Below are 27836 nucleotides of genomic sequence, written 5' to 3' on the forward strand. Positions count from 1 at the left end.
AAAAAAAATATAAAAAATATCCGTACTAATATTGAAAATATTACATTATCATTCTATTATGTAATATGTATGATTCCTATCACTTTGAAATGGAGACATTTATTTAATTTTCATCCTTGGATCTTTAAATCTTTCCTTAAACCATCTAAAAAAGAATAATATAACCTTTTTGTCCACGAAAAAATATACTCCTCAAACTAAAGTTAAGAGGCAACGCTACATCTTCAAACTATCAAGAATTGCAATATACTCTATGAAATAATTCACATATACGCCTTGATAAAAATTTCAATAAATTAGAATAAATCAATAGAACAAATCTAAAAGTTAAAACAAAGCTTAAAAGTAGAAACACTAGGAGGAAATCTTTTATTGCTCATTGACAAATATAGTTGTCATGTGGCCGAGGGAGGAGGGCCTCTCCTTTCCCTCCTTTCTCCATTCACATATCTTGTCTATTAAAGTAGTTCTTTTTACTTAATTTTATTTTGCTTCCTTCAAAGTTGAAAGAGATAGATCTACAACTTTCCAACAACTCACGAGAGACACGCATGGCACAAGCAGACTTTCAGGCTGCAAATCATTCGGTGGAAAGTTGCAGTTTTACAAAAATCATGGCGCGTGGTCCTCACACGCCACCCTTTTCGCAACTCTTCTTGCCACACACACCAGATTTTTTGGATCTGACCTTTGTGACTGAAAAGAGACAAGTGTATTGCCTTCACGCACCGTCACATATTTCGAAATCTACTAGAGCTGGTCTAAACTGTAATCTATCATTTTTTGCATCTATCTTACTGCTTTTTTTTTTATTTTCCTTATTGTTAATTAAAATAAAAAAGAGTTCGTCTCTTAGACTTTTATCTATAGAAGTTGAGTCCTTTACTTCTATGAAGGGTGAGGTTGAGTCTCTGTTTAGACAAAAAGTGTTATATCTTAGACATTTGTTTGCAAAGAGTATCAACAGTAGTGAAGATTAGTCTATAGAAATAGTGATGTCTTTTGGACGTTTGGTGGAGTTTCAAATGTATCATTTTGGTTTATAATATCATGTTTGATATGGAGAGATCTTAGAATGTATCTGGTCATGTATGTAAGTTTATTGATGAAGAATGATGACAATTTCCCTTAAAAAAAAAGTTAAAGCAATGAAAGAGTTTAAAAGATTAATAATTATAAAGCTTGAAAATATTTTTTAAACAAAAAAAAATATGACAAGAAAAAAATAAATAACTGAAAAACTTAAAAGTGAAAAAAAAAACGAAGTTTTCCTTTTAATTTTATTAGGATTTTTTCCTCTTTCGTAATTTTTTACCGATAGCTTCTTCTTCTTTTTTTTTTTTTTTTTTTTTATGAGAAGAATGGAGTACATTACAATTATTTGTAGTTTAGAGAGTTGATTGTTCAAATTAATAATTTGGGTGAACGTAAATTGAGTGATGATTTGATAAGGATTTGTGTATTTACATTATATATATACATATATATATTATATCTATATTCAAATTTATCTAAAATCATTAAATAAAAAAATTTAGAAATTCTACGTTCTCTTTCCTCGTCCCATTGTACATTAAATAAAAAAAAAATGATTTTAAAGGCAATAAAATGTCACATCGTAATGTTAAGCTAGAATTTGAAAGAGATATACCATTATTAAAACGTATCAGAATAGTAAATAAGAGACATACGTTTTAATAAGAGTAATGTTATACAACTTCTTATTATTTATATATTATATTTTTTTTAAATTTTTAATTTTTTTTAAATTTATTTTTTAAACTAATTTATTTTTTCTATTTATTATTTATATATTAAATATTTGATAAAAGAAAAAAAATTAAAAAAAATATGATATATAAAAATTATGTGAATAATAAGAAATTATGTAAATTTTTTATACCATTATAACGCTAGGGACAACGTGGAAGGTGGGGCAGTTCCACTTGTGCTACATGAGCTGGGATTGGTTCTTTTCCACCGTCCTTCTTTTATTTTTATTTTTTGAAAAATAGGATTATGATATTTTTTTATAGTTACTTTTCTGTTTCTTTCCTTTGTTTTCTCTTTTTAGAACTGTTACATACAAAATATATATATATATATATATATATATATATAATTTATAAACTAATTGAATTTTATAGAATTTATTTTTGTATAATACTTATTTTCCTTTTTCTTTTGTTTTTATAAAAAAAAAAAAAAATCACGAGTATTATTTATTTTGTTTCTTTTTATGATGGGGGCAATATTCTTTATTTAGTTAACTCTCCCGGCACATCCATCGGAAGGGGAAGTAGCAAGACCGGAGTGAGGAACAATACATTAGATATACAGCCATGAGGGTTGGACCGGGTGGGCATCTCAAGTCGGGTTTCCATCAGCCCGAAGATGAGCCTGACCCCGCCCGGGCTGCCTCTGCCGGCTTGTCCCTCACTGTCGGCGCCGGTGGTGGCCACCGGAAGAAGGCAACGGGGGTCCGGGCGTGGCTTCTCGTGGACTCTACGGGGGGCACTCAGGTGATTGAGGCCGGGAAGCACGCCATCATGCGGCGCACCGGCCTGCCCCCCCGCGACCTCCGGATCCTTGACCCGCTCCTCTCGTACCCGTCCACCGTGCTTGGACGAGAGCGGGCCATCGTCATCAACCTCGAGCATATCAAGGCAATCATCACTGCCCAGGAGGTCCTCTTGCTCAACTCTCGGGATCCGTCTGTGATCCCTTTTGTTGAGGAGCTCCAGAGGCGGCTTACGCGTCACTACCACGCCACCACTGCCCAGGTTCGACCCCACCTTCAGTTCCTTCTTTTCTTTCTTTTCCGCTCTCCTGTGTTGATTTTATGCATGGGTTTGTTTCGATGGCGGATGGTTATACTGCAATGATTAGAGAGACAGTGATTCTAAGGAATCAAAGGCGTAATTATAGGTTGGGAATCTATAGCGTAGATATATGTTTTTCTTCTCCGTTTATTGATTTATTTACTTTTTCTATGTATGTTTCCGGTTTTCTGTTGCATGTACTATATAGGTCGAGAGTGGTGATAATCCGAACTGGTCAAATTTGTATGATTTGGGAGAGCCACAATCACGGACTGCTAGTCCTCAAGACTTCTCTGGACGGTTTTCGCAATTTCAGGACTTGGATGAGGAAGGCAAGGCAGAGGGGAAACAAGGCCTCGAGAATCAAGACGGATCAAAGGTTCTTCCATTTGAGTTTGTTGCATTGGAAGCATGCCTTGAGGCTGCATGCGGTTGCCTAGAGAACGAAGTAAACATTTGTTCTTCGTGGTTTGATGGTTTTTCTTTCTTTTTTGATCGTTGCTTTGGTCAGTCTTGTTTACTATTTCTTATTTATTTGTCGTACTTGTTTTGAGATCAGGCAAAGACATTGGAGCAGGAGGCTCATCCAGCCTTAGACAAGCTGACTTCAAAGATTAGTACTCTCAATTTGGAGCGTGTCCGTCAAATTAAAAGCCGTTTGGTTGCCATAACTGGACGTGTTCAAAAGGTTGAGAGGTCTTAAGATTGTTAACCACTAGACATATATATTGTCACTATATGGTCCTGTATTTGCAAATCCATAGTTGGGATACATCATTTCAATTGAACCATTGCCATTTAGGCAAAAAGCATGTTCTAAATGTGAGTTAGTTACTTTTACATGCTTATAATATATGGTGCACACATGCCGATTTTCAGGTTAGGGATGAACTAGAACACTTACTAGATGATGATGAAGATATGGCCGAGATGTATCTTACTGACAAGTTGGTTCAACAACACCTTGAAAATTCTTCTGCTTCCTCTCTGAGCGAGAATGATGAAATGGATGATGATGTTCTTCAACCAGACAAGGATGATAGGCACGTAAATGGATGATGTCTTAGTATAGGCATACCTATTTTCAAGTGCTTCTTTGGTATCTGACATGCTGAAGATGCCCCATGTTCATGTTATTAGGATACCTGCTGAAATCTCATCAGAAGCTGGTGGTGTTTCTGCTAGTTTCAAAGGTGAACTTCGAAACATGGAAAACTCCCAGGAGCGAGCATTTGATGCACCTAAAGTACTCAGTAGAGGCAGCCACGGGACTCGTTCTAGTACCACTCACAGTGCTACAGGTAAGAACCTAGATGTGGAGGAGCTTGAAATGCTATTGGAGGCATACTTCGTGCAAATTGATGGTACACTAAACAAACTATCCACGGTATGTATCTACTTCTACAAACTCTGTTTTTCTCACTGTCACCTGGATCTTCACCTTGCTGCACCTAGGATGACACTTAACAGATTGCTGCTTTTCGAATTGTAACTCCTGAAACCAATACCCTAGTACCAGCATAGATGGAACATAATTTCAAAAAAAAAAAAAAACTCATTCCCTAGGGAAACTTGATGTACTTATGTGGGAACTGATGATGCAGTCCTCCTAGTTGAAGTTCATATCGTCAAATATATCAGTTTCATTTAACATCATAATTCAACAATTAATGAGTTTGTCTACTAATAATGATGATGATGATATGACCAAAGCATTCAGTCATACACTTAACATATAAGTGCTGCTCCTTGCATTTAGCTCCAAGATCAAAGACCTTGTCCACCTATGACCTTTGGTCTCCCTTTGTGAACAGAAGACAATCCTTTGTCTCTAAAAGCCTCGTATGGTTTGGCTAAATGACTGACTTCTTTAGTTGAGAAACCTCTTGGGAGTTTCCTTTTGTAATTTATTGACATCTCTGTTTCTAGCTAGATCTTTCTTGCAGGCATCTTTTTTGTACTTGGATTGTGCTTTATGCGCTTTTAAAATGAAATTTTTATTACTTGTCCCAAAAACATTTTTTGATGTAAAGAGCTAACTTCTAAACTCTTAGTTAGATAATTCAGAATAAGATTTCTTTTGGTTCTTATTTACTCAAATGAAGGAAGAGCTAGTCGCACATAAGCTTCCTATATTTGATGTAGAGCATTAATTGAAGTTCTTTTTAGCATGTTGTTGAAGGTTCAGGGATTTAGATGCTTGATCAATTTGTGCGGCCTTTTCAAAGTGTCGACAGTTGAAGGCAGATAATTTGCACATTTTGCTGCTTATTTCACTTGTGGTTTGGTTGGAAATGAACTCACATAGCATTTGATATTTTAGGAAGTTATTACTTCAGAAAATTGGTTCTTTGTGCATTTTAATATGTTCATATGTTTTTCTACCCCCCATAAGTAGTATGATTATTCAGCTGATAAGTTTGTTACGGCTCTAGGATGTTATTGGATTTTCTAATTTCCAATTTGTAAACATTGTTGGTGGCTGTTGCTATGAAGTTGAGAGAGTATGTCGATGACACAGAGGACTACATCAACATAATGCTGGATGACAAGCAGAATCATCTACTACAAATGGGGGTCATGCTGACAACAGCAACCTTGGTCTTGAATGCCTTTATTGTGGTTGCCGGTCTTTTTGGCATGAATATCAATATCGAACTGTTCGATGATACGAAATCAGGGATGCCACAGTTCCTGTGGACTGTTGGGGGTAGTGCCACTGGCAGTCTATTCTTATATGTGATTGCTATTGCGTGGTGTAAGCACAAGCGCTTACTCGAGTAGGGAAGGACCAATATGGAGAGGACTGTAACTGATACTGTCTGTGTTGTGCCATCTGTGCTGGATCTATGCTTTGACTGCTGCTAAATACTGCAATTCTAACATAAAGAGCTCTTTGCCGGCTTCATACACTTGAATGTAAATCATTTGGGCTGTCTTCCGACTCTTCCCCGTCAATTGGATATTGTCTGATTTTGTTAACGACCATTCAGTAGCCTTAGGCCTTAGGGGTTCCATGTCCTGTCGTCTTCTATTCCTAGGGCAGGTTTGGCCTTCCGATGAAAACAGGACAATGAATGAACTGGGCTTCAACTTTGAAATTGGAATTGAAACCAAAAGCATTCATGAGCCTGAAATTTGGTTGAGCCCTCTATCTGGCAGTTGTCTTCTGGTTCGCCCTTAATGAGCATAAGCTACATTATTATTATTTTTTTTTTCCGTCAGCAGCAAGCTTTCTTTCTGAAAATCGCTCCACGTTGAGGGAGTAGTTTCTATTGCTCCTATTTATTTTAATGCACCTTTCAGGTCTTATATTTTAGGAGTAATTATTCTGTATTCCCAAAATATCTATCATAGAACACTATATCATTAAGACCTCATTTGTTTACAAAATACAGATGATATGAAAGTTAAATAAAATATTATTAAAATATAATTTTTATTTTAAAATTTGAAAAAATTGAATTGTTTATTATATTTGTTATGAGAGTTTGAAAAAATTGTAATGATTAAATTAGATGAGATGATTTGTGAAAACAATGCCTAAAAGTTAGTGATTATATAAACCATTTAATAATATGACAATCACGTGAAAGGAGTGAGAGTACTATATTCATAGACTTTTTCCTTAAATCAAACACAGTTCGGTACAAAACTTGGGCCTATTAATCAAACAATCGATTGGAATGTCATATTTGGCCCAGAGGATATGCCTGTTTTGGGCCTTGTTTTTTGGACGTAGTCTTATGATCGTGAGTTCTCTTCTCTGGATGTAGCGGGCTATACGTAGTGCTGTTGTTTCTATTTTTCCCAAGGCTACTGGAAATTATTTCTCCATCTTTTACTTGTACTCTGGACAGATCCAGAATTACGTGAGGAGTTTAGTAGGGAAGATCCAACTTGTGCTTGACCATGTTGCAATATAAGAAAATTTTTGCAAGTACCGTTGCCAAATTCAAAATAGGCATATTGATAAAGAAGAATCTTGAAAGCTGAACATATTAATTTTACGGGCAGGGAGTAGTCATAGTTAGGAGACTTATCCACCATTTCCAGAACCTTGCAAACTGTTACAGCAAATTTTTGATAGTATACAGGGCAAAGAGGACAGCAAACTCCCATTTTCGAAGGATATGTGTCGTGCTTTATGTTCCTCTTAAGCTTTGAAATGGCGTTCCCTTTTCTTTCAAGCAGAAATTATTGTCCAAAACTAGCACCAAGAGTAGTGTCCATTCTTCCTGGTTTATAACCGTATTATTGTCCATTGCAGAGATGATAATGATGATGATGTTTGTGGAGAGTGCTGTCTGAAAGAAACGGGAACACTCTAAGTGCAGGAGCAAGGGCAGAACAAAGTTTCTCCCATACCTCTTTGATTCTTATCCAATATCTTGATGATGGAATGTAGCGAGGCAAAGACTAACCTTCTTCTCCTTTCATTTATCTGTTTATTTGTCTCTAGCATTGCATTGCTTCCAACTTTGGTTTTTCTTTTTAGATTTGTTGACACGGAAGACTCCATTACTGAATCTGAGAATTAAATATGAAAGAATGAACATGTGGGCAAAGCTTAGGATTTTGACATCCTAAATTCCCGAGTGCTGCTATCTTTTCCTCTTCTTTTCCAACCTTTATAGCATAAATCCGAATTTTTTATTTGAATGAATCGGAACTGACTAGGAATAGATAGAGGAACAAGAAAAAGACACATAATTGTGTATGACATCAAGTCCATTGACAGCTTCAAAGCAGACAGATTTGGAAGGAGAAAAGTTACATATACAATATGAAATATTTTTAAAAAAGAAGATATATTCCTCCGAATGAGATAAAGATGACATATCTAATCAAATGGGGCATGTTCCATTCGGTCAGGAAGATCTCATGCAGGATCTCCTGGACTTTCAAAAGGCTCGTGGAAATGCATATGATCAAATATTCCCACATTAAGTTTAGCATTTCTGCCTCATCAGTCTACTCTGCACTGAATGCCCATCACCCATTATACTTTTCACCTTCCTGTCTTATTTTCGTGTGCATTTTTTTTTTTTTTCAAAACAAATTTCTTGTCATTATGAGAAAAAAGGAATATCTGGATGGAAGAGAACCACGGGACTCTCAGAGAGACAAGTTTCGTGTCCTTATTAGTGCCCGAGCAGGCGAGCCTTCTCTAAGATTTGGTTACACCCCTAATCCGAGAATGATTTGGTAGCCTCTAGGAGTTAGGTAACTGGTACTTAACTTCGTCCTTCGTTGGAAAGTTATGGATGGTTTAAAGAAAGAATTATTCCAAGAAACTAACGCATTAGTAGAAATGCATGGTAGTTTTTGGTCTCTCTCTCTCTTTCTCTCTCTGTATATATATATACTTTTTATTTGCTGTAATATGCAAGGTTCCTTTGCTTGTTCTTTGGACTGATTTGCTAGAAAATTGATATCCGTCATAAGATTTATTAAGGATTTATCGTGAAAAGCAGAGTATGAAGGATAAGATGGGAACCAGGAATTGCAATCTGCAAGAACCAATAACCATGACAAGCCTGATTTTGGTTTTAGGACACAACATAGAAGAATAAGGCAACAAATAATAAGCCCCGAGTTTTCACCGAATATCCATTTCAAATGCATTTTTAGACAGAAATTCGTGTCTGTTTTGGAAGTACAAATTAAAATTTGCTCTTCTGCATTGCAACTATAATGAGAGGTAATTGCCTCCAACTTCTGCTGTCAATGTTATTTGAGGTGAAGTTAGCCAATACAAACTAAAGATGCAAGTGGTGATTAATATAAAGACTGCCTGGGACTCCATTAAAAACAAGAGAAGGCGTAGTAGAATGAAGACTGACTAAAAGACGAAGCTGATCTGTACCCACTATTCATTGACAAGGAAATTAATATTTTGTAAACAGGTCCTCTCAGGTCGTTTCCACTGTATTGACAGGTAAAAGCAGAGAAACAGAAAATAGAAGGCAAAGAACAAGATCCCTCTTGAGCTCTAGTTAATTTTACTTTGAGAACCATCCCATCATTTCATTCAGAGCAACTTCTATAGCGGCAGAAGCAGGGAAATCACCTCATCTCAACCCTAACCTCTTCCCTTCAAACCACCTGTAGAGAAGGAAACTTTTAAGTTAATATTCTTCACCAAGAATCATTCACGTGCTAATGGCTTAAGCAATTAATCTTGAGCATTGAAGCTTTCGAGACTAATGCAGTATGAATTTAACATTAAGAAATAGATTAGAAACCTTCACTCAACTGGTTGTTCTGAAATTGGTTTGCAGATAGAGAGGACTCTGAGAAACCAAAGTGGTCTTGGAATGTTGATGTACGCTGTGAGAATGCATGCATCAATTGTAAATATGATTTGTATAAATAGTTGCAAAGAGAACTAAAACTTTTAAATTTTAACCAAACCCAGAAAGAGTTGGGGCAAGTACCTCGAAATAAGTTTCTGAGAGACCTTGTGAAAAATCCAAGACGCTCTCCATTGAAGGTTGATTATTGGTAAGAGTGAAATTGTTCTGCCAAATATTCAAGAAACCATCGGAGAAAATTTAATCTCGTGATTAATTGCTAACAGCTACGCCAGTTGGATCATGCTCTATATTTATAGAACTTTACTCAAGGGTGCTATGAATGTGAACTTACCCAAGAGAAATTCATAACAGGAGAGCTAGCAGTGTCATCGAGAAAATCTGTCGGTTCTTGATCCTCACTGTGTCGGTGTTGTTTTATTTTCTGTCTTTTTCTGCCGTTCTTCGCCAATGTGGCGGCCCTGGACGCAGGGTAAGAGCACCCGTTATCATCATTGAAGTAACCTTCGTCTTCAGGGAGATGTGGAGGCCCAGAAGATGCATCAGAAACCATAGACAAGTCCTCTTCTTCCTGCTCTTCTTCTTTAGACTCTTCTTTAGCTCTTTTATGATGTTTATATTCATCACAGAAACCACTGTTTTCATTAAGGAGCCCAGCATCTCTACGTGAAACATTTGGAGAAAGAAAAGAATGTTCAAAGTACAAAGTCCAACCAGAGTCACACCCACTTCCGCATTCTGAATCTAGACCATCCATTTTCCACTAGTTCGCTCAAAGGAAATCTCAGAAGGGTATTCTTCTGTAAGTAGAAAGAGAGATGACTAGATGAGACTCGCCCTCACGCTTCCTCTCACTCTATAAGGACCTCGAGGGAATGCATGGTATGTATCTCTCCGTTCTTGGTCTTCACCAAGTAAAGGGAGAAGGAAATTAAGAGCGGAAATAGGGTGGAAAAAACCAAAGCAAATCAGAGTGAAATCCTAGACTAGTTTTGTCCTGACTCTTTCCCCTGTTCAGGTCACTGTGAATGAATCAAAACAGCCAGTTGGGTGGGTGCATGTAAGAGAGAGAAGGGAAAGCCACAAACTTCATCACATGCTAGACAGCGAGGCACTTTGAACTCTCTCAAACAAAACCGGGTACAATGTCTATTTCTCCTTTCCACCATATAATATGGACACCTATCCCTTCAGCAGTAATGCACCTCCCTATCTTCGCCCCCACAAACAAATGACAATCTCTTATCTTCTCCTAGGCTGAGTGGCAATGCCAGATTTGATTATTAGGGTTGTTTCCTGTTGGCTTCTTGTATCCGTATCTAAAATGTCGTATGCACCCATGTATTACAAATGCAAGCGTGTAATGTTCTTTATCAACAAAAAAAGTTGTTTTAGTTTTAAAAAAATCTATAAAAAAAAAAAATCATAATTTGATATATTAATTTATTAAACTATTTTTATTAAAAAATAAGTATTACTATATACAATCATTTTTATGTTTTCTTTACGCACTTCACTAATGTAATTGATCAAAATAATTATCTTATATTAACAAAAAATGATACAATTAATCACATTAATAAAATATGTAAAAAATACGTAAAAATAACTATACATTAAATTTTTATTATAAAATAAATCTAACCTATTTATGTAAATTTATGAATTTTCTCGAACATTTAACTTGAAAAAAGAAAGTTTTGGGGGAAAACAGCATGAGTGCTGAAGACTGTAGAAATTTTTTCTTGGGGAGAGGAGTGTAAGTGCTGGAGTAGTGCGGCTGACTGGGTTTTTGTAAATTCATTCACGTGCCATCACATTCTCGTAGCCTGAGACACTTCTCTGCCAGAGTAAGAACTCACACAGGCACGTGTGCACGTGTACTTATTTATATGCGGTATTCACACACATGTCTGCACGTGCACACGCACTTCCACTCAAATTTTACAAATAAAAAGTTCAAACTTGGTGATACTTTCTTTGGGTACGGCTACCAACGTAAAACTCGTGCTTTGTTTTTCCATTATAATCGCTTGTTTTTTCTTTTTCTTTTTTAACTCTCTTTTCCATATTAAAATGAACTACTTCCCAAATGGCACACACTGTTTGAATGTTTTGTCACGAATATTTTCTATAATTATTTATACCATTTTCAGTAACTAAAATTAAAATTTTAAATTTTATTATATATCTTCAATTACGCGTATTAAGTCATCTTCACATGTGTTATATTAATTGAGAATGCTATAAAAATGTATATATATTATTTTATATATATATGTATATGGCACCAAAAGATATTTTTAACAGCCATGTGAAATCCTCCCTTGGATCACTCAATATTATGCTCTAAATTAATTGCCTCTCTCTCTCTCGATTGAGCATAAAAGGGTAGTACTTATGGATCTACAGCTCATCTCGACCCTAATTTTGCAATGGCTTCACTAGTAATGCGCACATGACACCATTTTGACCTCCTCACTGCGGAGAATGAGTCAGACTTGAATGAGGAGTGCTCCCCCCAAAGTTGTATTCAATGCCCTGCAGAGAACAGAAAATATTGGAATGTCGTTATATTTAGGGATGAGAAATGCTTTGCGTCCGAATTTGAGATTTAAAAAATATTTCGAATGGAATTATTTATTTATTTATTCTTATCGAATGATTAAGAAAATATTATTTAATGACATTGTGAATTTTTTATTTTTTTAAAAAATATTTATGATGATTAAAAAAAAATTTAAAAAAATACTATTTAGGATATTTTTTGGGTCCCAAATTCAATACTCTTTAGGGATTGATTTCAAATGATACGTAAATAGTAATAAAAAAAAATTAATGATTGAATAAAATAGTAAATAGTAGTAGAGTAATCTCATTATCCAAACACAAAACACCACCATATGCTTTGCAACTATTTGTGCATGAGGAATGCTATATACAGTACTAGCGTATGCAAGTTTCACGTTTTTTTTTTTTTTAAATTAAGATCTATTATTTTAAAAAAAAATTCCATATGGAACTTAGGTTTATCCATTTTTTTCAAAATGAATATGTGAGATTTGTAAATTCTAAAACTGTAAATATTATTTTCTTCCTGTGATGTTTATTGGGTTTTTTTTCTCTCTATCAACATACGTACACGATAAGATTTTTAAGAATTAAAACAACAAATGAAAATTTGATTTACTAAGACGCAAGACTTCATAAATTTATGCAACGCTGGTTCTATAATTACTTGGTATATGGAGTATGGACTGCTGCCCCTTTTTTTTTCCCATAAACAATTCTCGAAGGACATTGTCTGATCATGATGGTCACTCATACGTATATAAAAAGGACTTGTTTGGAACGAGTGGGCCTTCTGTTTAGAGAGGAAATGTTAAAAGAATTGAAGCGTGCAGGAATATCAGTACTCTTTTCTCTCCCTCTCGCACTAGTGATTGATTAGTGGGCTTTACCAAACACCTAAGAATGATGGACATGACACCTCACCACTGTTGGTGGGCTAAAGCCCATCAGATGATCCAAGAAGAATAAAAAACGAATGTACTTGTAAGTTCATTTCTTAAAAATTAATTAATACATTTTACTGCTTGCAATTATAAGAAAAATAAAATAATATATATATATATATACACACACATGCCCGTTCGTACCCGTTTGACAACTGTGAAAGGACTGCTATGATTAATATTGCAAATAATTTTTGAGAAATAATACAAATGTTATAAATAAAGTACTGCTCACTGTCACAACTGCATGCATGCTCATTCATGCGATGAGAAATCATAATGTTGATCAGTCAAATAGTTGAATGGAATTGAATTGACGCGGCCTTTCAATCGATCCATGCAAGTCTCCATCTGCTAATTTCTAAGGACGTCGTTGATGATAGGTAACCTACATTAAAATGTACGTACATAGGAGGCGGTCCCCATTTTTATTTCTTTGGGAAGACTAAGAGGGAGCTCGCAGAAATGGAGGTGTCCTTAAAAAAGTGAGAACAAAAATGGGAAAATGTGAATGTGAAAATCGAAGGCAAATTCGATCGACCTGCACGCACTTTAATTAATGAAAATTGGGAAATTTCATGTCCTACTTCTCATGACTAGTGCTGTATATTTGTCTTTCCTCTTCCCATTTGTTGTAGTACTGTTCAGTATATAGGTTTGTCTGCACAGTAAAACTCTAGGGGAAGAGTACTGAAACGTGCATGCATGCATGCATATATCATATATGGTTCTTACGGCCTATTAATCTTAACCTTCTGATTGGAGTGGCCATGACCCCCGAAAGCAAATTAGCAAAAGGAAAAGCAAAATTTGTCTGTTGGTATCCACTTCCCGATGATCAAAGCCTAATTTTTTTAGTACTATGTTTTATTTGAATGTGTTGGCATCACATCATGAATGAGGTTTTGGTTTTCATATTAATTGGGCTGGAAATGACTCTTTAGCTACCAAATTAAAAGTCTTGTCTAGTATCAGTTATATCAAACCGTAGTACTAATGTCATCTATAGTGTTGCCTATAATTTCACAGTAGTTTTACTGTGATTCGTATAAATATATATATATATATATATAGTCGTTTTAGGTCTCGTGAGAGCTAAAACAACTAGCTAGGAAGAATTAATGTCAAGCGTGTGGGTTTTAATACGTTGTCTCAATTAATCATGCAGCATGCTGTAGAACACTAGCTAGAAGCTGTAATAATATTTAATGGTGTATACTATACACGCAGAGAGAGAGAGAGAGAGAGCTGACATCAAATGCCAAATAAGAAAGATAGTATTTATATATTTATATGCTTAAACTATTGGATTTTCTAGTTTTAAGTGTGATCATAGAAAATGTACAATTTGCTAGGGTTTGTAGATAATTGCTAATCTTAATTGTGGGATCCACGTACAGTTTTTGAGTCCCCTTAATTTATATTCATTGCCCAATTTATTCATACTCTACTTGGAGTTTTTCCTGATTGGGAATTCCTTTTTTAAGTTCCTCATGTCCTCTCTCTCTCTCTCTCTCTCTCTCTTTCTCTCTCTCTCTGTGTTAAAATGCTGATCTACCTATATAAATTTCACTGATCCCCTGCATTAATCATTCTTCTGTTGGCCGTAGCTACCTCGCTAGCTAAATTTATATTCCATGAACCAAGCCGAAGACTGTTTCACCATGCTCAAAAAATAATAAAATATAGAATAATGATACACATAATACTCTTCACAACACATAATATAAAACGAGGATATTTTTATAAATTTCCTGTTATTTTTATATAGTATTAATTTACAATAATATCTCTCATTTTAAAATATAATTATGATATATGTTATAAAAAGTATAGTGTATTTATCATTTTTCTAAAAAATATGTCTGGTATATATTCTACTCATGATCATGATGTGCCCTATAATTTATCTAATACTTATTACTTTTCTGTTGACTGGGATTTAATACTCATGGATTTTAAATGACCGAAGCAGCGGTTGCCATAATTATTATGATCAATTCAAAGGTATTTCGAACGACCACCAACATTGGAAAAATTATTGATGATATATCGAATAAATTACCCTCACATGCACTGTCAACATCATTTTTTTTTAAAAAAAAAAATGTAAGTACATTTGACCATCAACAACTATAAACAAAAAATTATTTCGGCAAGAATTCGATCAGTTGAATTCCATGCATGCATGCATGTGTCACTTAATTAGTAGTGGATTGAGCAGGAAAATCTAGCTATGGTACTTGATCTTGAGCTGCCTGCATATTAATGATCTTCTAAATCTGCGCGATAAAAACAAAGGAAAAGATGTTGCATATATGTTATGTTGTGGTCTCTTCCTTTTTTCTTTTCTTTTTTATCTAAAAAAAAGAAAAAAAAAATAGATGAAGCTTGGTGGGTTGGTGGTGAATGTAAAGATTGTTAATGCTGGTTTGTCTCATGCATTGGCTGCTTTCCATGGACTCGGTCCTACTAGATGCCAGATGGTCAGACGTTTCTCTTTCTCGTCCTCTAAAAGCCTGTGTGGGAAGTTTTCGGTACCATCAACGAAAGGCTGTTTGTCAATCTGTTGTACGTTGCCTTGCGGGCATGGAGGGGTCCCATTCCCTGTCTCACACCCAGGCTTCACATGTGTACATTATTATGCCACAATTAATCTCGAATTCCATTCCTATACGAGAGATCAGCCAAAATTAAAATAAAAAATAAAAAAATAAATTAGACTAGGAAAACGGAATTAATTCCGTACCGTATAAATTATAAATAATTGTATGTCTCCCAACAATAACAAAAAACAATTCTTTCCCTACGTTCTCTTCTTAAATCTTTTCATACAGCCTGGAATAGGTCCCATTTTCCACAAATTTGGGGCCCCCCATTTTCGCCACCTTTCCAAGCCATAAAAGAGAAACAAAAAAATTAGAAAGTTGTAGGCCCCAGCGTGGATGAATTAAGAATATATATAGCTATAGTTATGAATATCTAAGTGTCATATAATTATTTTTAAAATAATAAATAAATATAGAATTTAAATGAAAATAAATTAATTTTTTAAAATGATTGTATAATATTTATACATTCTACAATTGTATAATATATATATATATAAAAGACTTGGCATTGTGCAAAAGAAATTGGGGAATTAACCATTATCATTCATATATATGATTTGGTAAGCAAAACTATTAATAAAAGGTGAAAAAAGAGAGACTCTTTGATTGTAACCATACATGAGAAGAAAAGTAGCCTGGGAGATAGCACCTCATGTTGAGTGATGAATTCATGTGAATGGCTCATAATTCATTGAAAGAGAAGCCCCTTAGCCAAAAGAAATTTAGGGCGTAAAACAAGTACTGCCTCCTTTAAAGCACCATCAAATCACTCATGTGTTCATTTCATTCCCTTCTTTTGACCCCAAAAAAAGCTCACAACAAAGTCAGATATTTGCTGGGGGCTTTATACTAATCTTACATTTTAGATTAATTTGAGAATAATTTAATAAAGCTCATGATATTGCAAAATTAACTACTAAATATTACCATTTGAAGGAAAAGTTTTCCAAAGCATTGATCTACATATATATTGTGAAAACAATAGATATGGTGAAAAAATGATCATGTTTATATATATAGCCATGAAGATCAATAGTCTAATTCCATGACTGGACACATGTGAGAAAATCAACTACGATATATATAGTTGTTAACAATGCTAGAAGGCGAGACATCATCATATTTAAGACTGATTTTTTAAAGTATTGTCACATAAACTATGATCTTCTTTTAGAGTACTTTTACGTATGAAAATCCACACCAATTTAAAAATAAAAACAATTACGGTGGCAACACCATAAAGTTTTTCCTGATCAAGTGTTCTCCCACTAAGAAATAGTAACAATCACTTCAACTGCACCAATGATAAGGAGAAGACTATTATTAACGTCATGATGTGGATGGAGTTTTGGCCCTTTGGTCTGCATCTATTCACTGTGCTTTTTATTTATTTATTTTTTTAATGAATATACAATCTTAAAATACTTAAGTTTTGTATACCTCTTTTTAAAAAAATAGGGTCAATTATTACAAAAATAACTTTGTCTGTACTCTCTTAGTATAAAGTTAAAATATTATTTTTTTTAATTTTAAAAAATTAATTATTAGATAAAATTTTAAAAATTTGAAGTTGAAAAATATTTAAATGTTGAAACAAGAGATGGGATAAACAATCAAACGGCCTTCAAAAAGCTCGAGGAGGAGGTGTCAACTGAGCGTTTGTTTTTTGTTCAATCAAACGGCCTTCGATAAACAATCAAATGAGACGAAATAGGCCATTCGTTTTTTCTTTTCCTTTTTTCATTTTATCTTGGTCGTAGCCGTAGGAATAAAGCTCGAGGACGAGGTGGTGTCAACTTAAAAAAGAACACCATAATTAATCCGATCCGACGGCCCAAAATTGACCTTTGCACCATAACCAAGTACGAAATAACCCCTCCCTCTCTCTCTCTCTCTCTAAATAATAATAAAAATAAATAAATAATAGTAATAATAGGGCAGAGATCTTTTTGGGCTTGCTGTTTCCGTACAATCTCCGATGAGATGTGACGTGCAGTGGGCCCTCCCCTCCCCTGCCCCCATGAAATCAAATCTTTGCCTCAGTTGTACTATAACTTCTACTGTTGATCTTTTTACACCTGGACGGTTCCGATAGATTCTACCCCTCTGTCTCCTATCACCCCTCCGCTCGGATCCTTTCCCTCCAAATCCCTTCTCTTCAGCCCAGTCACCACCTCTTACGTGTCTTACACCCCGTCATGCCCACGTCATGTCTCCCATCCTTCACCTTTAAAACAAGAAAAATATTTTTACAAAGTGGTGTATTTTTTTATTTTTAAAAAATATTAAAAAAATACTAATTTGAACTAGTAATAAAATAAATTTGAAGAGCAAACCCAGCCATAGAAGCTGAGTAGCAGCAACTTAAAATAATACTCCCATTATCATTTACTTTTTTACAAAATGGTATTTGATTCATTAAAGTAGGCAAAAAGTAGATGTTGAATAGGTTTGTATTAGATCGCAGTTTCAACATCTACGGATGGGAGACATACGCCGCGTACTGCACAAACCCCACTTGGCCGTACTTCCTGTCGTGCACGTGGCACGGGTCCACTGGCCCAGTCGCCAACGTCAAACATTACATCCACCCTCGATCAAGAAAGTAAAGTATTACTACGGAAATACGTATAGTTGTTGGGGGTATTTCGGACAACTGAAAAATAAAAACACATGCATACACAGTGAGAAGTGCCTCGGTTTCCTCGTGGCAGTGCAGAGCACAAATATGATTGAATTAATTAATTAATTAATTAAAGGGGCTCTCTGAATTATTGAAACATCATGAGACCATGTTTTTTTTTTTATTTATTACTGGGAAAAAAAATGTACGTACCTCCCCACGTCTTTTCCAATGACCCAAATGCCCACAATTAGTAGCTGGACCAGCCCCTGGGGGGCTTTAGACCACAAAAAGTGCGACTATTATATCATTTCGTGTATATAAAATTTATAAATATTATTATTAAAATAATAAAATTCCCTCTTCCAAATTAATTTACCTTTGGTTCCAATCCTGGCCGTCCATTTCATAATCCAGAGGTCAAAAAAGAAGACTTTAATGACGATTTCTAAAAAAGAACCAAATGCAAAACATAAAAAAAAAAAAAAAAGGAGACCTCTCTTTCTCTGACAAAAGATGTGAAAAGAGAGAAAAATAGGACTTGTTTGGTGCCTTATCTTAGTACCGCTTCTGTAGAATCTGGCGCAGATGATCGCATTCGTATCCTCTTCGTTGGCGGCTCGGCTTCTGCTTCGGCCAACACAATTGAGCCGGGGTTCTCCGAACGCGTGTCGCAGCTTCCACAGGCAGCGGCGTCAAGGACGCCAATGGGGCTTGGTGGCGCCACCGCCTCCGATCTCCGGTCTTTAAGGCGAGCCGCTGGACACGTGTCGATCAGGTACTCCTCCATTAGTTGGTGACAGCTTCTCACCGTTTCCTGTCCCCAAAAAACCAAAGAAAAAAGATCCAAAATTATGTTGCACTGCTTTCTATGCCCCTTCTGTATTCAACTTCGCTTCGAGTTTCTCGCAAGCGAAAAAAGAGAGAGCACTACTTCATGAATCAAACCCAACAAAAAAATAAAATTATAGTCAGACCCAGAGACAGAGTCATACTTTGTTTACACTCTCGTGAAAAACCACAGGCAATTTGCCATCTAACGCCAGCGAATCAGAACCTTCAGCAGTGGCACAAAGCACGGCAGCTGCAGCTATTGTCGACGGCGAAAAACCCAAGAAATCGATCGCTGAAATACAGTAAAATATTATGCTAAAGACGGTAATAATCAAGTATATATCTAAAAGAGAATCCGCGAGGGGATTGGCTCTGGATTTGGATTTACCACGGGTGGTGCTCAGAATGAGATCCGAACAAGCGGAGAAGACGCGGTTGAAGAGCTCGGGTTTAGGAGTCGAAGAAGATGCGAGTTTGGAGATGAAATAGTCAAGGAAATCGAAGGGTGTGACAGAGCGCAATCTCCAATCGAGAATGGCCATGACCCATAGCTCCATTCTCTGAACCGTTTTCGATTCGAAGACGAACTTGGGCTCAAATACTTGAAGGTCGAACAGAAGTGGGACCTGGGGCTCCTCCATTTTCGCCGCTAAAGACAAACACGCCACTGATAGCAGCTGAAAAGGCCACCCATTTGGTTGCTGAGGTGAAAACAAAACGAGCAAAGCTGTCATTGTCAGACTTCCTCCCGGAAAATATGAACTTTCCCTTGGAAAATATTCTTACCGGTAGAGATTGGGAGGAGAGGAAACGGTCGAAGTAGTTGATGGAGAGGAAAGCCGTAACCGGTCTGAAGTGATAATACGCATGCACCTGTGCCACACAAAAATTATCACACCAAAAAGCAATCCAGAATTCAAAACCCGCACCACGTCCAGTTATCGTAAATTAATGTAGGCTATGCCAATTTACGTATGTATACGTATACTTGGGTAAGCGCGTCGTAAGTGTTTACCTTCAAGATCCAGTTGATGGAGTCTTGGCGAGCGGTAACGTCGATCGAGCGGTCGCGACAGCGTCTGAGATAGTCCGGGTGGGGAACGTGGTGGGTCTCCGAGTCGATGAGCGCGGAAATGGTGGACTCATTGGACGGCGAAGAATGAGCGAAGAGAGACGTAGATGGGGGCTGATCAGAGATCAACGTGTCTGCGCAACAGGAGACGATGTCGCCGGCGTCCTCACCGCAGTACAAGCTAGTAGCAGCAGCAGCGGAGGAGGAGGAGTGGCCGAGCGAGTGAGACATGGAGGCGGAGAGAGCGGTAGACTAAGAAGAGAAAGTTAACTAAGGCGACGGCATTGGTAGCGGCGGCGAGACGGAGACGGCTGGGATTGGTACTTGTTGTGGTAGTGGTGGAGATGGAGTGGGAGATGTTTGCTCTGGTCATGGCTCGCTTTGCCTTTATGTGTTTGGGTATATAGCATACTCCCTTATTGTCTCTCTTTCTGTCTCTCAATCTCTCTCCTCCCTCGAAATACAAATACAAGTTTTTTTAAAATTTAATTACTATTCTTCGTATTTATTTTAGTTTTGGTATTTGGGTTATTTCGCTTTCTTTGTCATAAAACAGACATTTTTTTGCAAAAGCGGTGAGCTTTTAATGTCCCGGCTGGTCGTTTAGATGTCGCTATGTACTACATCATATAGCCCCACCACTTCTTCAAATCCATTTTATTGAGTATATTTTCAAGAGGAGTATTTCTCTGCCCATTTACCGGGAAAAATAATCTATAATTACCCCATAAAATCGTTGATTTCCCATATGGAAGCTGCGGATTTAAAGAGGAATTTTTTAAAATACAAGTCATAACTCGATCTGTAGCTGTTGTTAAGTATAAACCATGAAGGAGAAGTTGATTTGAAGTTGACGTAGCATGAGCTGCTACCCAAACGGCACATAAAATTCGAACCTCCTCAACTAGAACTAGAGGAGGTCCCGCTGTTACCCTTTACCACCCCATCATCACCATGCACGTACCTCGTCAAGCTTCGTCCCAACAAACGTCGCCGGACGGTTATTGGAACCAAAAGACATGGCACACCTTTGGTGCCAATCAGCCCACGGGATGATATACCCGTGTGTAGTGATACTGTGATACATGTCCTATGGCTATGCTCTGCTGTTGGACTGTGGAGATTGGGTTGTAGAGTTTGGTGCGAAAAAAGGGCCGAAGACGATGGCCAAGAAGTCCACTGGGGTCAGTCATGTAAAGGGTATAAATACTGGTGGGCCTTTTGGGTGGGAGGTGTAGGCGGAACAGCTGGAGTCATTTTCACGATCACATGCGTCCATGGTTACCTTATATTTATATATTAAATTAGATTATACAATTAATTGGGACTAGAGGGGTCATTGATATTTCATTCATGACATGGTTGATCATTCAAAAATTATCATTTCGCCCCTCAATTTATCACCCATTTTCATTTTTCCCTCCTTTTTTCATGCATAGTCACTTATTTTCCATCTATGTTAAGCAGTCAGATCAAACTTCTAACGAAAGATAAATTGTAACTTTTACTACTGAAATCTGTATTATCATATTTTCATCTATAAGAAGGTAAAAATACAAAGATTAAGCAAGTATGCAATACTGGTATTGCCAGTGTCATGCTCAACTATATTGCTATATTTCCTCACCCTCTCGTATTTTTGCACTTAAGAAAGGCAATGGCTGAAGTACAAAAGGATGCCCATACGATAAACAAATTTAAAATGTTTTCAGGAATATTTTTCCATTTCTAGTCCACAATGGGAAGCTATAACTCAACAATCAGAATGAGGGGAAGAACCTGTTAAGGTTATAAGGCAGACCATAGAACTCCTCGCTCCTAATATCCTGGTTATAGTACCTGAACTTCTCCCACCAGTGCCTCCCGCTGTCTCGACGGGTTGAGCTGTGGCCACGGCCTAAACTAGAGTCCAAAATGAAAGCAATTATAGCTGCCACCGTTGCCGGAGATGAAAAAAGGACTTGCACGATGTCGTTGAACTGCGAGTAATGAAAACCAAATTAATTAACTGGCAGCTCAGTTCAGTTCACCTTCACGATAAGAAAAGTAACCAATGTTAAGGCTGTAGGAAAAGTAAATTATGAACTACACACACCCATATAGCGCCAGTGTGGAGAGGACCCCGCCCGGATATCAACAGGTAATTATTGAAATATTGGGGCACACTAAGACCCATGAAGAGAGCAAAGCCGAGAATAAATTTTGTTCTGAAGCTGTTTAGATTGATGAATTGAAGAAGAGTAAGGCCAGCTGAAGCTGCTCAACCACAACAAAAAAAATAAAGAAGTTCAAGAAATCAAACGTTAGAATTAAGCATAATTCATGTTTAGAACAATTTAAAAATGTGTACTGTGTTGTCTGTAGATCTAGAGCCACGGGGTCCATCATCCATCTACAATGACCATAGTAATGTGATACATACCCACGTAGGCAAAGAGAACACAGTACAATGCCGCCACCACTGGTAATGGAATAGAAGCAACGACAGCCCCGAATTTTCCTGGGACACGAATTAGGGACACAGGAGCGCTCATTAGGTTAAATGTAATAATCTTAACAACAATATCAAAGCTAGACAAAGTCACGATCCTATTTCCATTAGGAGGACCATTACTACTTGCACAGAAAAGAGATCTCAAAAAGATATCGTGTAAGAATGGCTAATTAAGCTACTAATGTATGAAATACCACACCTAAAACAGAGAAGAAAAGCATGAATCCCGCTGATATTTGAACGACTCTTCTACTTCCAACTCGGGTTAATCCCAAAAGACCTGCATTTTCACTTTGAAAGGAATAAATACTACATAGTTAGATTACATATCTTTGGGTGTGTGTGTATATATATATATATATATATATAGAGAGAGAGAGAGAGAGAGAGAGAGAGAGAGAGAGAGATTCGTGAAAAATCTAGTATATAGAAGTCCTGTAGACTACAGGAATTTCATAAATCAGTCCAATCAATTGAAGATTTAGATATTGCAGCATTGAAGGCTATATGAAAGTTTCACAATCATGTAATGCAAAAGTCGAACTCGTTGGAGTATACATCTGTGAGGGAGTGAAATGCAACATCTATTAGCAAGTTATAAGAGGGCTGGCTTTTGGATTAAGATGGTGTCTTAACATGTCTATCAAAGCCTCATTTGGAGACTATGAAAAGTGAAAGAAGCATAGTTAATGCTTACACTGATGCAGTGGAGCCAGTTCCAGTGCCAAAAATGCCATCCAACAGAGTTCCTATTCCCTGAAAGCATTAAACAAACCAAGGAGAGCGAACGATCAATGTAGAAAATGTACTGAATACAGTGACAAAGAACGAGGCATCAGAGTATCAATAGCAACCTGCCAGCCAACACCACGGCTGAGTACAGAAGGAGGTATATGTGTCGCACTCCCATATCTCGACGCTGCAATAAATGTACCTGTGGACTGCCAAGAGAAATTGTTACTAAAACAGACAAGTACTCATCATGTGGATAACAGTACAAGTTTTAAAGAAGGAACAAGGGCAGTGCATGGATTGTCTAGGGATCTTCACAGGATTCCCAAGCTTTACAACACAAGAATCTGTAGATAACCATATCCATGCATACTTGACCTCCGTAATCTAATTATATATGCATAATTTGACCTCTGTTGCATTCTCATATCATCAACAAGAATAAGCAGACTACCATATCACCAGCTAGAGTTATAAAGAAGGTCAATTAATGCTTTAATAAATCAAACCTCTATGATAGCAACGAAAGCAGCAGCCATCATTGCAAGAGCATCTCCAGCATTAAATGTAGGACTCCCCCACTGAAACGGATATGGAACCCTAATCCTACATATGGCAATGTCGAATGATTTCAGTTCCCACATGAAGTGAAGCATATATTTGATCAATAATTTACAACGACCAAGAACATATTGTTTGAAATCCAACATGATTAAGGTAGCAACCGGCAAACTCGTATGCCTCAATGATCATGTTTCTAGTAAACACTTCATCAAAATAATATGATATTAAAGTCGACCAGGGGCAAACTTTGAAAATTAGAATAACACCAATACCAGAAAGAAAAAGTTAGGTAGTAAGTTGAATCTAAAGCTCTGAAGTATGAGTAATCACTTGAAGATGTGAATACAAGTGTTCAAAATGAGTGATGCAAATTAAATGGATTACAGCTGAGGTTTTATATATGAGCTCACCAAGGGGAGGCACTTATGAGCCCAGCACGATCGGTACGGCAACTTATTTGGGTCTTTAAAGATCGATTATTATATGCTCCAGCTACAGTCAAAATTTCTGCATAGACCCATACAATTGCAACCGAGAGTAGGACTGCATATCGATCAACTATGGCCCTTTTTGATTTTATCATAGAGGATATATACTGCAAGACAAAAAAACTCAAATAAGTCTTCTGAAAAATATGAGCAATGAAAGGTGAAAAGAGTAGAGTTTCCTAATTTTTATGCAGTTAATACGCTCTTTTCACTTTGCAGGTTCGAGAAAGTTGAGAGATCATGAGATCTCTTCCTTCTATTGGAGCACGGTAAGGGCGCAAGGCTGGGAAGTGATATCTAGTCTATTACCCTACATACTGCCTAAGAGTTATCATAGGTACAACTGCATGGTTCCTCCCTAGATTTATATGATATCAACCAAATCAGAATATGCCGAGCCGAAGCAGATTAGTTGTAGCAATGCAAACAAGAATATCAAGCATGTCTTTCTTATTTCAGAATATTGAGGAAAATTTTAGATGACAAACCAGCAGATGCTCAAGGACACTGCTTACCGGAGATAAAACAACTAGTATAATCAATTCTGGCAGTCCAACCTCAATGCATTTTGCCAGCTACAAGGGTCAATGAAAAATAAAGGTCATTTTCATGAGACAATTAATATAACATTAAATGAATAATCAATCTGGAAGTCCAACTTCAGTGCATTAGTCCAGCTAATGGAAAATTAGAAAGATCATTTACTTAAAAACTTTTCGTGTAAGTGAAGCCACCTAATTAATATAAACACTCCTATATAATATATGAATATGTAGGAACTAGCTATTTAAAGAATTAGTTGAACAAACAAAACAATCAGCTGATCTAGATCAATCCTGGACAAGTTAAGACCTGCCAGAGAGTTTCACTTTTGGGCCGGCAAAAACTCCCAAGTAGATAAACAAAACAAGTCAATTGATCGAGATATATCTTCAACTAGCTAGGGCCTATCAGATCCGCTCCTATCGAAGCATGTAGCTAGCCACCCCTCGCTGCAAGTTCTAGTGGCTTGTACATACCACTTGCACCTTAGAACTCACCTATCACACAATTTTGCATAAGACTAGATTCCCCTTTTGCTGATAGATACTGATCTATACTTCCTTTTCACAGATGTGAGAGAGGAGATCGCCATGATCAACATCCTCAACACAAAAAGTTAAGTGTACATGTTAAAGTTTTTTGGTTATGCTTCCGATAATGATAACACCTTCAAGGTGGCCTCTTTCTTGATCACAACTCGACAAAATATGAGATCCAAAATAGTTAGATTTCATTTGTCGTTTTTTTTTTTTTTGGGGGGGAAGTGCCATACACCTCTTCCTATCGTGTTTTCAATTTTGATTGTTTGATTGATTGATTTATTTTTCAAAACATAGCAATGATCTGCCAGGGAATTTACGTTTTGGGTTGCCAAAACTCAGTGTAGGAAGCAAATACAGCCATTTTTTCACTCCTCTCGCTAAGAGGATGTGTTCCCAATTTTTCCTTTTTTCTAATTAGCAATGAATAATCAATGATAGCAAACTAATATTCCAGTTCCTTAGAGATCGGACAGAACCAAAGATGAGATTTTCCAAACAGTGTAGAGTCTGAACACATTCTTCTGAGTACGAATGAGGGTGATTGAAATATAAAAACTATCGAGTAATGAAAAATAACAAAATGAAGGGTTCGGTAATCTTACTTGTGGGAAACCAAGCGCAAACAGACCAAGTCCAGTAAGAGTAACAAGAGGAACTGCAGCAAGAGGGCTAAGAAACCTGCATACTTCGAAACTTAGTTCCTCGATCGAACAACTGAATAATGAATAAATTCCCAAAAATAAAAAAATAAAAAATATATCCTCAAATCCAATAAAACTATTTTCCAGTACCCTACCTCCCAAGGATTCTCCAGAAACCAAAAAATCCAAAAATCATTTGGACGAGAGATGAAATAATGAGTGCTCCTTGCACTGCTCTCATAGTCTGTTTAAACCTCTGTAAAATATCACGAACACATAAGGCAAAAGCAAGCAAAATATACATACCCAATAAACCACATAAATTATAAAACTACTTTCTTCTCTCATCCTTCCAAAGGAACAGAGCATTTATAAGCGTTCTCTTTGACCACCACCTGGTCATTCTGTCCTAGAACCAAACAGAGTCCTAAGAATTGGAAAAGTACAACAACAAACGTTAAATAATACCTGACGGGGATCTGTGAATACGCTGAACCTCCTCGATAAGGTAATTGAAATAATAGGGATAATGAAAGCGTATGAAGCCCCCATCACAACTGGCAGCCGAGTCCCGAACAATGTCTGCAAGAGTGTGTTTATACCCGCAACAAATAGGAAAGTATCTATCACCTGAGCCTTCTCCACCTATAATAACAGTGACAATAACACACCCTGTCATTTGGTCAATAGAATATAGAAAAATAACTAAGTAATATTGGGATTATATGTCCGTATATTGGGTGCTCGCGCGCGCTTGTAAGCGAGAATTTGAGAGCAATTCTTACATTGCCACCACCCATTAGAGGGACAAGAATTGTTGAGATGATAACAATGGTTCCAATCATCACCAGGTAGTGCTGGAATCCCAAAAGAATGGCTTCAGCTGCAACCAATTAAATCCAGTTTAGCAATCGTTTTGCATATATGAAATTGAGACATTCATGGATATTTAACGTAAAAAGGACTATACATAGTACTGGAAGTGTTAATTTCTAGGAAATATTAAAAACGCGCGTAGATATATGCATAATGTAATAAAAGCAGGGAAGCCTAATGAAAATCAGAATATATACAAGTTATGTTTGGTTGTTTGGAAACTGCAGTAGAATGTTTATCATTTTAATAATCGAGGAAAGATCAAATCCAAATGCGAGAGAACGACAACCTTTTGCAAGACTGAGGTTGATAAAAAGCAAAAATGAAACATAAAACTCGGTGACCAATTAATTCAAAGAATGAGAGAACGAAACAAATAATTAGAAACGGAAAAATATAAGAAAGAGAGAGAGAGAGAGAGGGTTACGCCAAGCGGGAGAGCTAGAAACGCAGAAGTCGACACCGGGATGCTGTTCTTTGACCGGATGTGGTTGAAACTCACTAGCACCACCTCCTCCTCCACCCACAGCCATTTCTCACACACACACTCTCTCTCTCTCTCAGTGTATCTGAGATTCTATGTTTGCGTGTGCCTAGTGTAGGCGTTTTATAAGAAAGCTCAGCCTCTGTGTATCAAAGAAAATCTTCTGCCTATTCAAACGGCCGGGCACGATGGTGGACTACTCTAAAGAGAGAGAGATAGAGAGGTAGCATGATGATTAATGATGATGAAGAGGAGGAATCTCAGAGACGGAGTTAGGCGGCGTCGTTGTGAATTTGGTTGATTATATATGCATGCATACATACTTTTTTGCCACTTTTTATTTTCTTTGTTTATTTAGGACACAGCTAGCTGTAGCTACAACTTACAAAGAAAGTGAGACTCAGAGAGAGAGAGAGAGAGAGAGAGAGATGTCCATACTCAGTGTGTTAATTTATTATGTTTTTTCTTTGGAAAGTTACCAACTTCGACCCACTCTCCTTCTACATGATTGACATTCTCTGATCTTTGTTTATGCCTCTCTCTCTCTCTTTAGAGTAGTACAAGGGGTTTATAATTTGATTGTTTGTTTGGATGCGTGGGGCTTTGGCTTTTGCTTGCCCATCCGCGTCAAGTATTTGGACACCAGCCATGGAATTTGCATTTCACAGAGTTGTTTT

General features: G+C 36.8%; 4 protein-coding genes across 8 annotated transcripts; 1 reads left to right on the forward strand and 3 right to left on the reverse strand.

Moving 5' to 3' along the window:
- Positions 1-2255: 2255 nt before the first annotated feature.
- Positions 2256-6041, forward strand: LOC108989201 (magnesium transporter MRS2-3-like). Of its 3 annotated transcripts, none has more exons than XM_018962736.2 (6): positions 2256-2783; positions 3031-3270; positions 3382-3510; positions 3702-3865; positions 3963-4209; positions 5258-6041. In XM_018962736.2, the coding sequence occupies exons 1-6, from the start codon at positions 2343-2345 to the stop codon at positions 5336-5338; spliced, it is 1302 nt and encodes a 433-aa protein (XP_018818281.1). In that variant the 5' UTR covers positions 2256-2342; the 3' UTR covers positions 5339-6041. The 3 variants fall into 3 exon arrangements, with proteins under 3 accessions (XP_018818281.1, XP_018818279.1, XP_018818282.1); XM_018962734.2 differs by having other exon boundaries at positions 5319-6041; XM_018962737.2 differs by lacking the exon at positions 5258-6041 and adding an exon at positions 4992-5251.
- Positions 6042-8434: 2393 nt separating this feature from the next.
- Positions 8435-10286, reverse strand: LOC108989196 (protein SOB FIVE-LIKE 6-like). 2 transcript variants are annotated; one of them, XM_018962729.2, is made up of 4 exons: positions 9474-10286; positions 9263-9346; positions 9082-9155; positions 8435-8930 (listed from the first exon to the last, which is right to left on the reverse strand). In XM_018962729.2, the coding sequence occupies exons 1-4, from the start codon at positions 9894-9896 to the stop codon at positions 8897-8899; spliced, it is 615 nt and encodes a 204-aa protein (XP_018818274.2). In that variant the 5' UTR covers positions 9897-10286; the 3' UTR covers positions 8435-8896. The 2 variants fall into 2 exon arrangements, with proteins under 2 accessions (XP_018818274.2, XP_018818275.2); XM_018962730.2 differs by having other exon boundaries at positions 9071-9155.
- Positions 10287-17738: 7452 nt separating this feature from the next.
- Positions 17739-20246, reverse strand: LOC109009685 (cyclin-D1-1-like). Of its 2 annotated transcripts, XR_004798559.1 has the most exons (7): positions 19739-20246; positions 19510-19596; positions 19112-19424; positions 18885-19015; positions 18269-18706; positions 18103-18166; positions 17739-17922 (listed from the first exon to the last, which is right to left on the reverse strand). XR_004798559.1 is itself a non-coding variant. In XM_018990267.2 (5 exons), the coding sequence occupies exons 1-5, from the start codon at positions 20024-20026 to the stop codon at positions 18443-18445; spliced, it is 1083 nt and encodes a 360-aa protein (XP_018845812.1). In that variant the 5' UTR covers positions 20027-20246; the 3' UTR covers positions 18253-18442. The 2 variants fall into 2 exon arrangements, 1 of the variants encoding a protein (XP_018845812.1); XM_018990267.2 differs by lacking the exons at positions 17739-17922; positions 18103-18166 and having other exon boundaries at positions 18253-18706.
- Positions 20247-21273: 1027 nt separating this feature from the next.
- Positions 21274-27460, reverse strand: LOC109009684 (nucleobase-ascorbate transporter 4). Its single transcript, XM_018990265.2, has 14 exons — positions 27103-27460; positions 26585-26682; positions 26268-26444; positions 25955-26055; positions 25761-25836; positions 24589-24648; positions 23996-24180; positions 23531-23627; positions 23144-23230; positions 22987-23045; positions 22489-22580; positions 22218-22295; positions 21891-22051; positions 21274-21774 (listed from the first exon to the last, which is right to left on the reverse strand). Exons 1-14 carry the CDS (start codon positions 27206-27208, stop codon positions 21556-21558), a joined length of 1596 nt encoding a protein of 531 aa, XP_018845810.2. The 5' UTR covers positions 27209-27460; the 3' UTR covers positions 21274-21555.
- Positions 27461-27836: the final 376 nt, after the last annotated feature.

Source organism: Juglans regia, chromosome 16 (genome assembly GCF_001411555.2).
Source record: "Juglans regia cultivar Chandler chromosome 16, Walnut 2.0, whole genome shotgun sequence".
In the NCBI taxonomy this organism is placed as follows: Eukaryota; Viridiplantae; Streptophyta; class Magnoliopsida; order Fagales; family Juglandaceae; genus Juglans; species Juglans regia.

Bases quoted from the DNA above. Each gene is read 5' to 3' on its own strand.
- LOC108989201 (XM_018962734.2), top strand. From the start codon at position 2,343: ATGAGGGTTGGACCGGGTGGGCATCTCAAGTCGGGTTTCCATCAGCCC. The intron at 2,784-3,030 runs GTTCGACCCCAC...TGTACTATATAG, and splicing joins ACCACGCCACCACTGCCCAG to GTCGAGAGTGGTGATAATCC. The intron at 3,511-3,701 runs GTTGAGAGGTCT...GCCGATTTTCAG, and splicing joins TAACTGGACGTGTTCAAAAG to GTTAGGGATGAACTAGAACA.
- LOC108989196 (XM_018962729.2), bottom strand. From the start codon at position 9,896: ATGGATGGTCTAGATTCAGAATGCGGAAGTGGGTGTGACTCTGGTTGG. The intron at 9,156-9,262 runs GTACTTGCCCCA...GCATTCTCACAG, and splicing joins TCTCAGAAACTTATTTCGAG to CGTACATCAACATTCCAAGA. The intron at 8,931-9,081 runs GTTGAGTGAAGG...CCTTCTCTACAG, and splicing joins AACCAATTTCAGAACAACCA to GTGGTTTGAAGGGAAGAGGT.
- LOC109009685 (XM_018990267.2), bottom strand. From the start codon at position 20,026: ATGTCTCACTCGCTCGGCCACTCCTCCTCCTCCGCTGCTGCTGCTACT. The intron at 19,016-19,111 runs GTAAATCCAAAT...ACTGTATTTCAG, and splicing joins CATTCTGAGCACCACCCGTG to CGATCGATTTCTTGGGTTTT. The intron at 18,707-18,884 runs GTATGACTCTGT...TTTTGGGGACAG, and splicing joins TTCACGAGAGTGTAAACAAA to GAAACGGTGAGAAGCTGTCA.
- LOC109009684 (XM_018990265.2), bottom strand. From the start codon at position 27,208: ATGGCTGTGGGTGGAGGAGGAGGTGGTGCTAGTGAGTTTCAACCACAT. The intron at 23,628-23,995 runs GTGAGCTCATAT...TGCCATATGTAG, and splicing joins CTCATAAGTGCCTCCCCTTG to GATTAGGGTTCCATATCCGT. The intron at 22,296-22,488 runs GTGTGGTATTTC...TTCGTGTCCCAG, and splicing joins GCTTTTCTTCTCTGTTTTAG to GAAAATTCGGGGCTGTCGTT.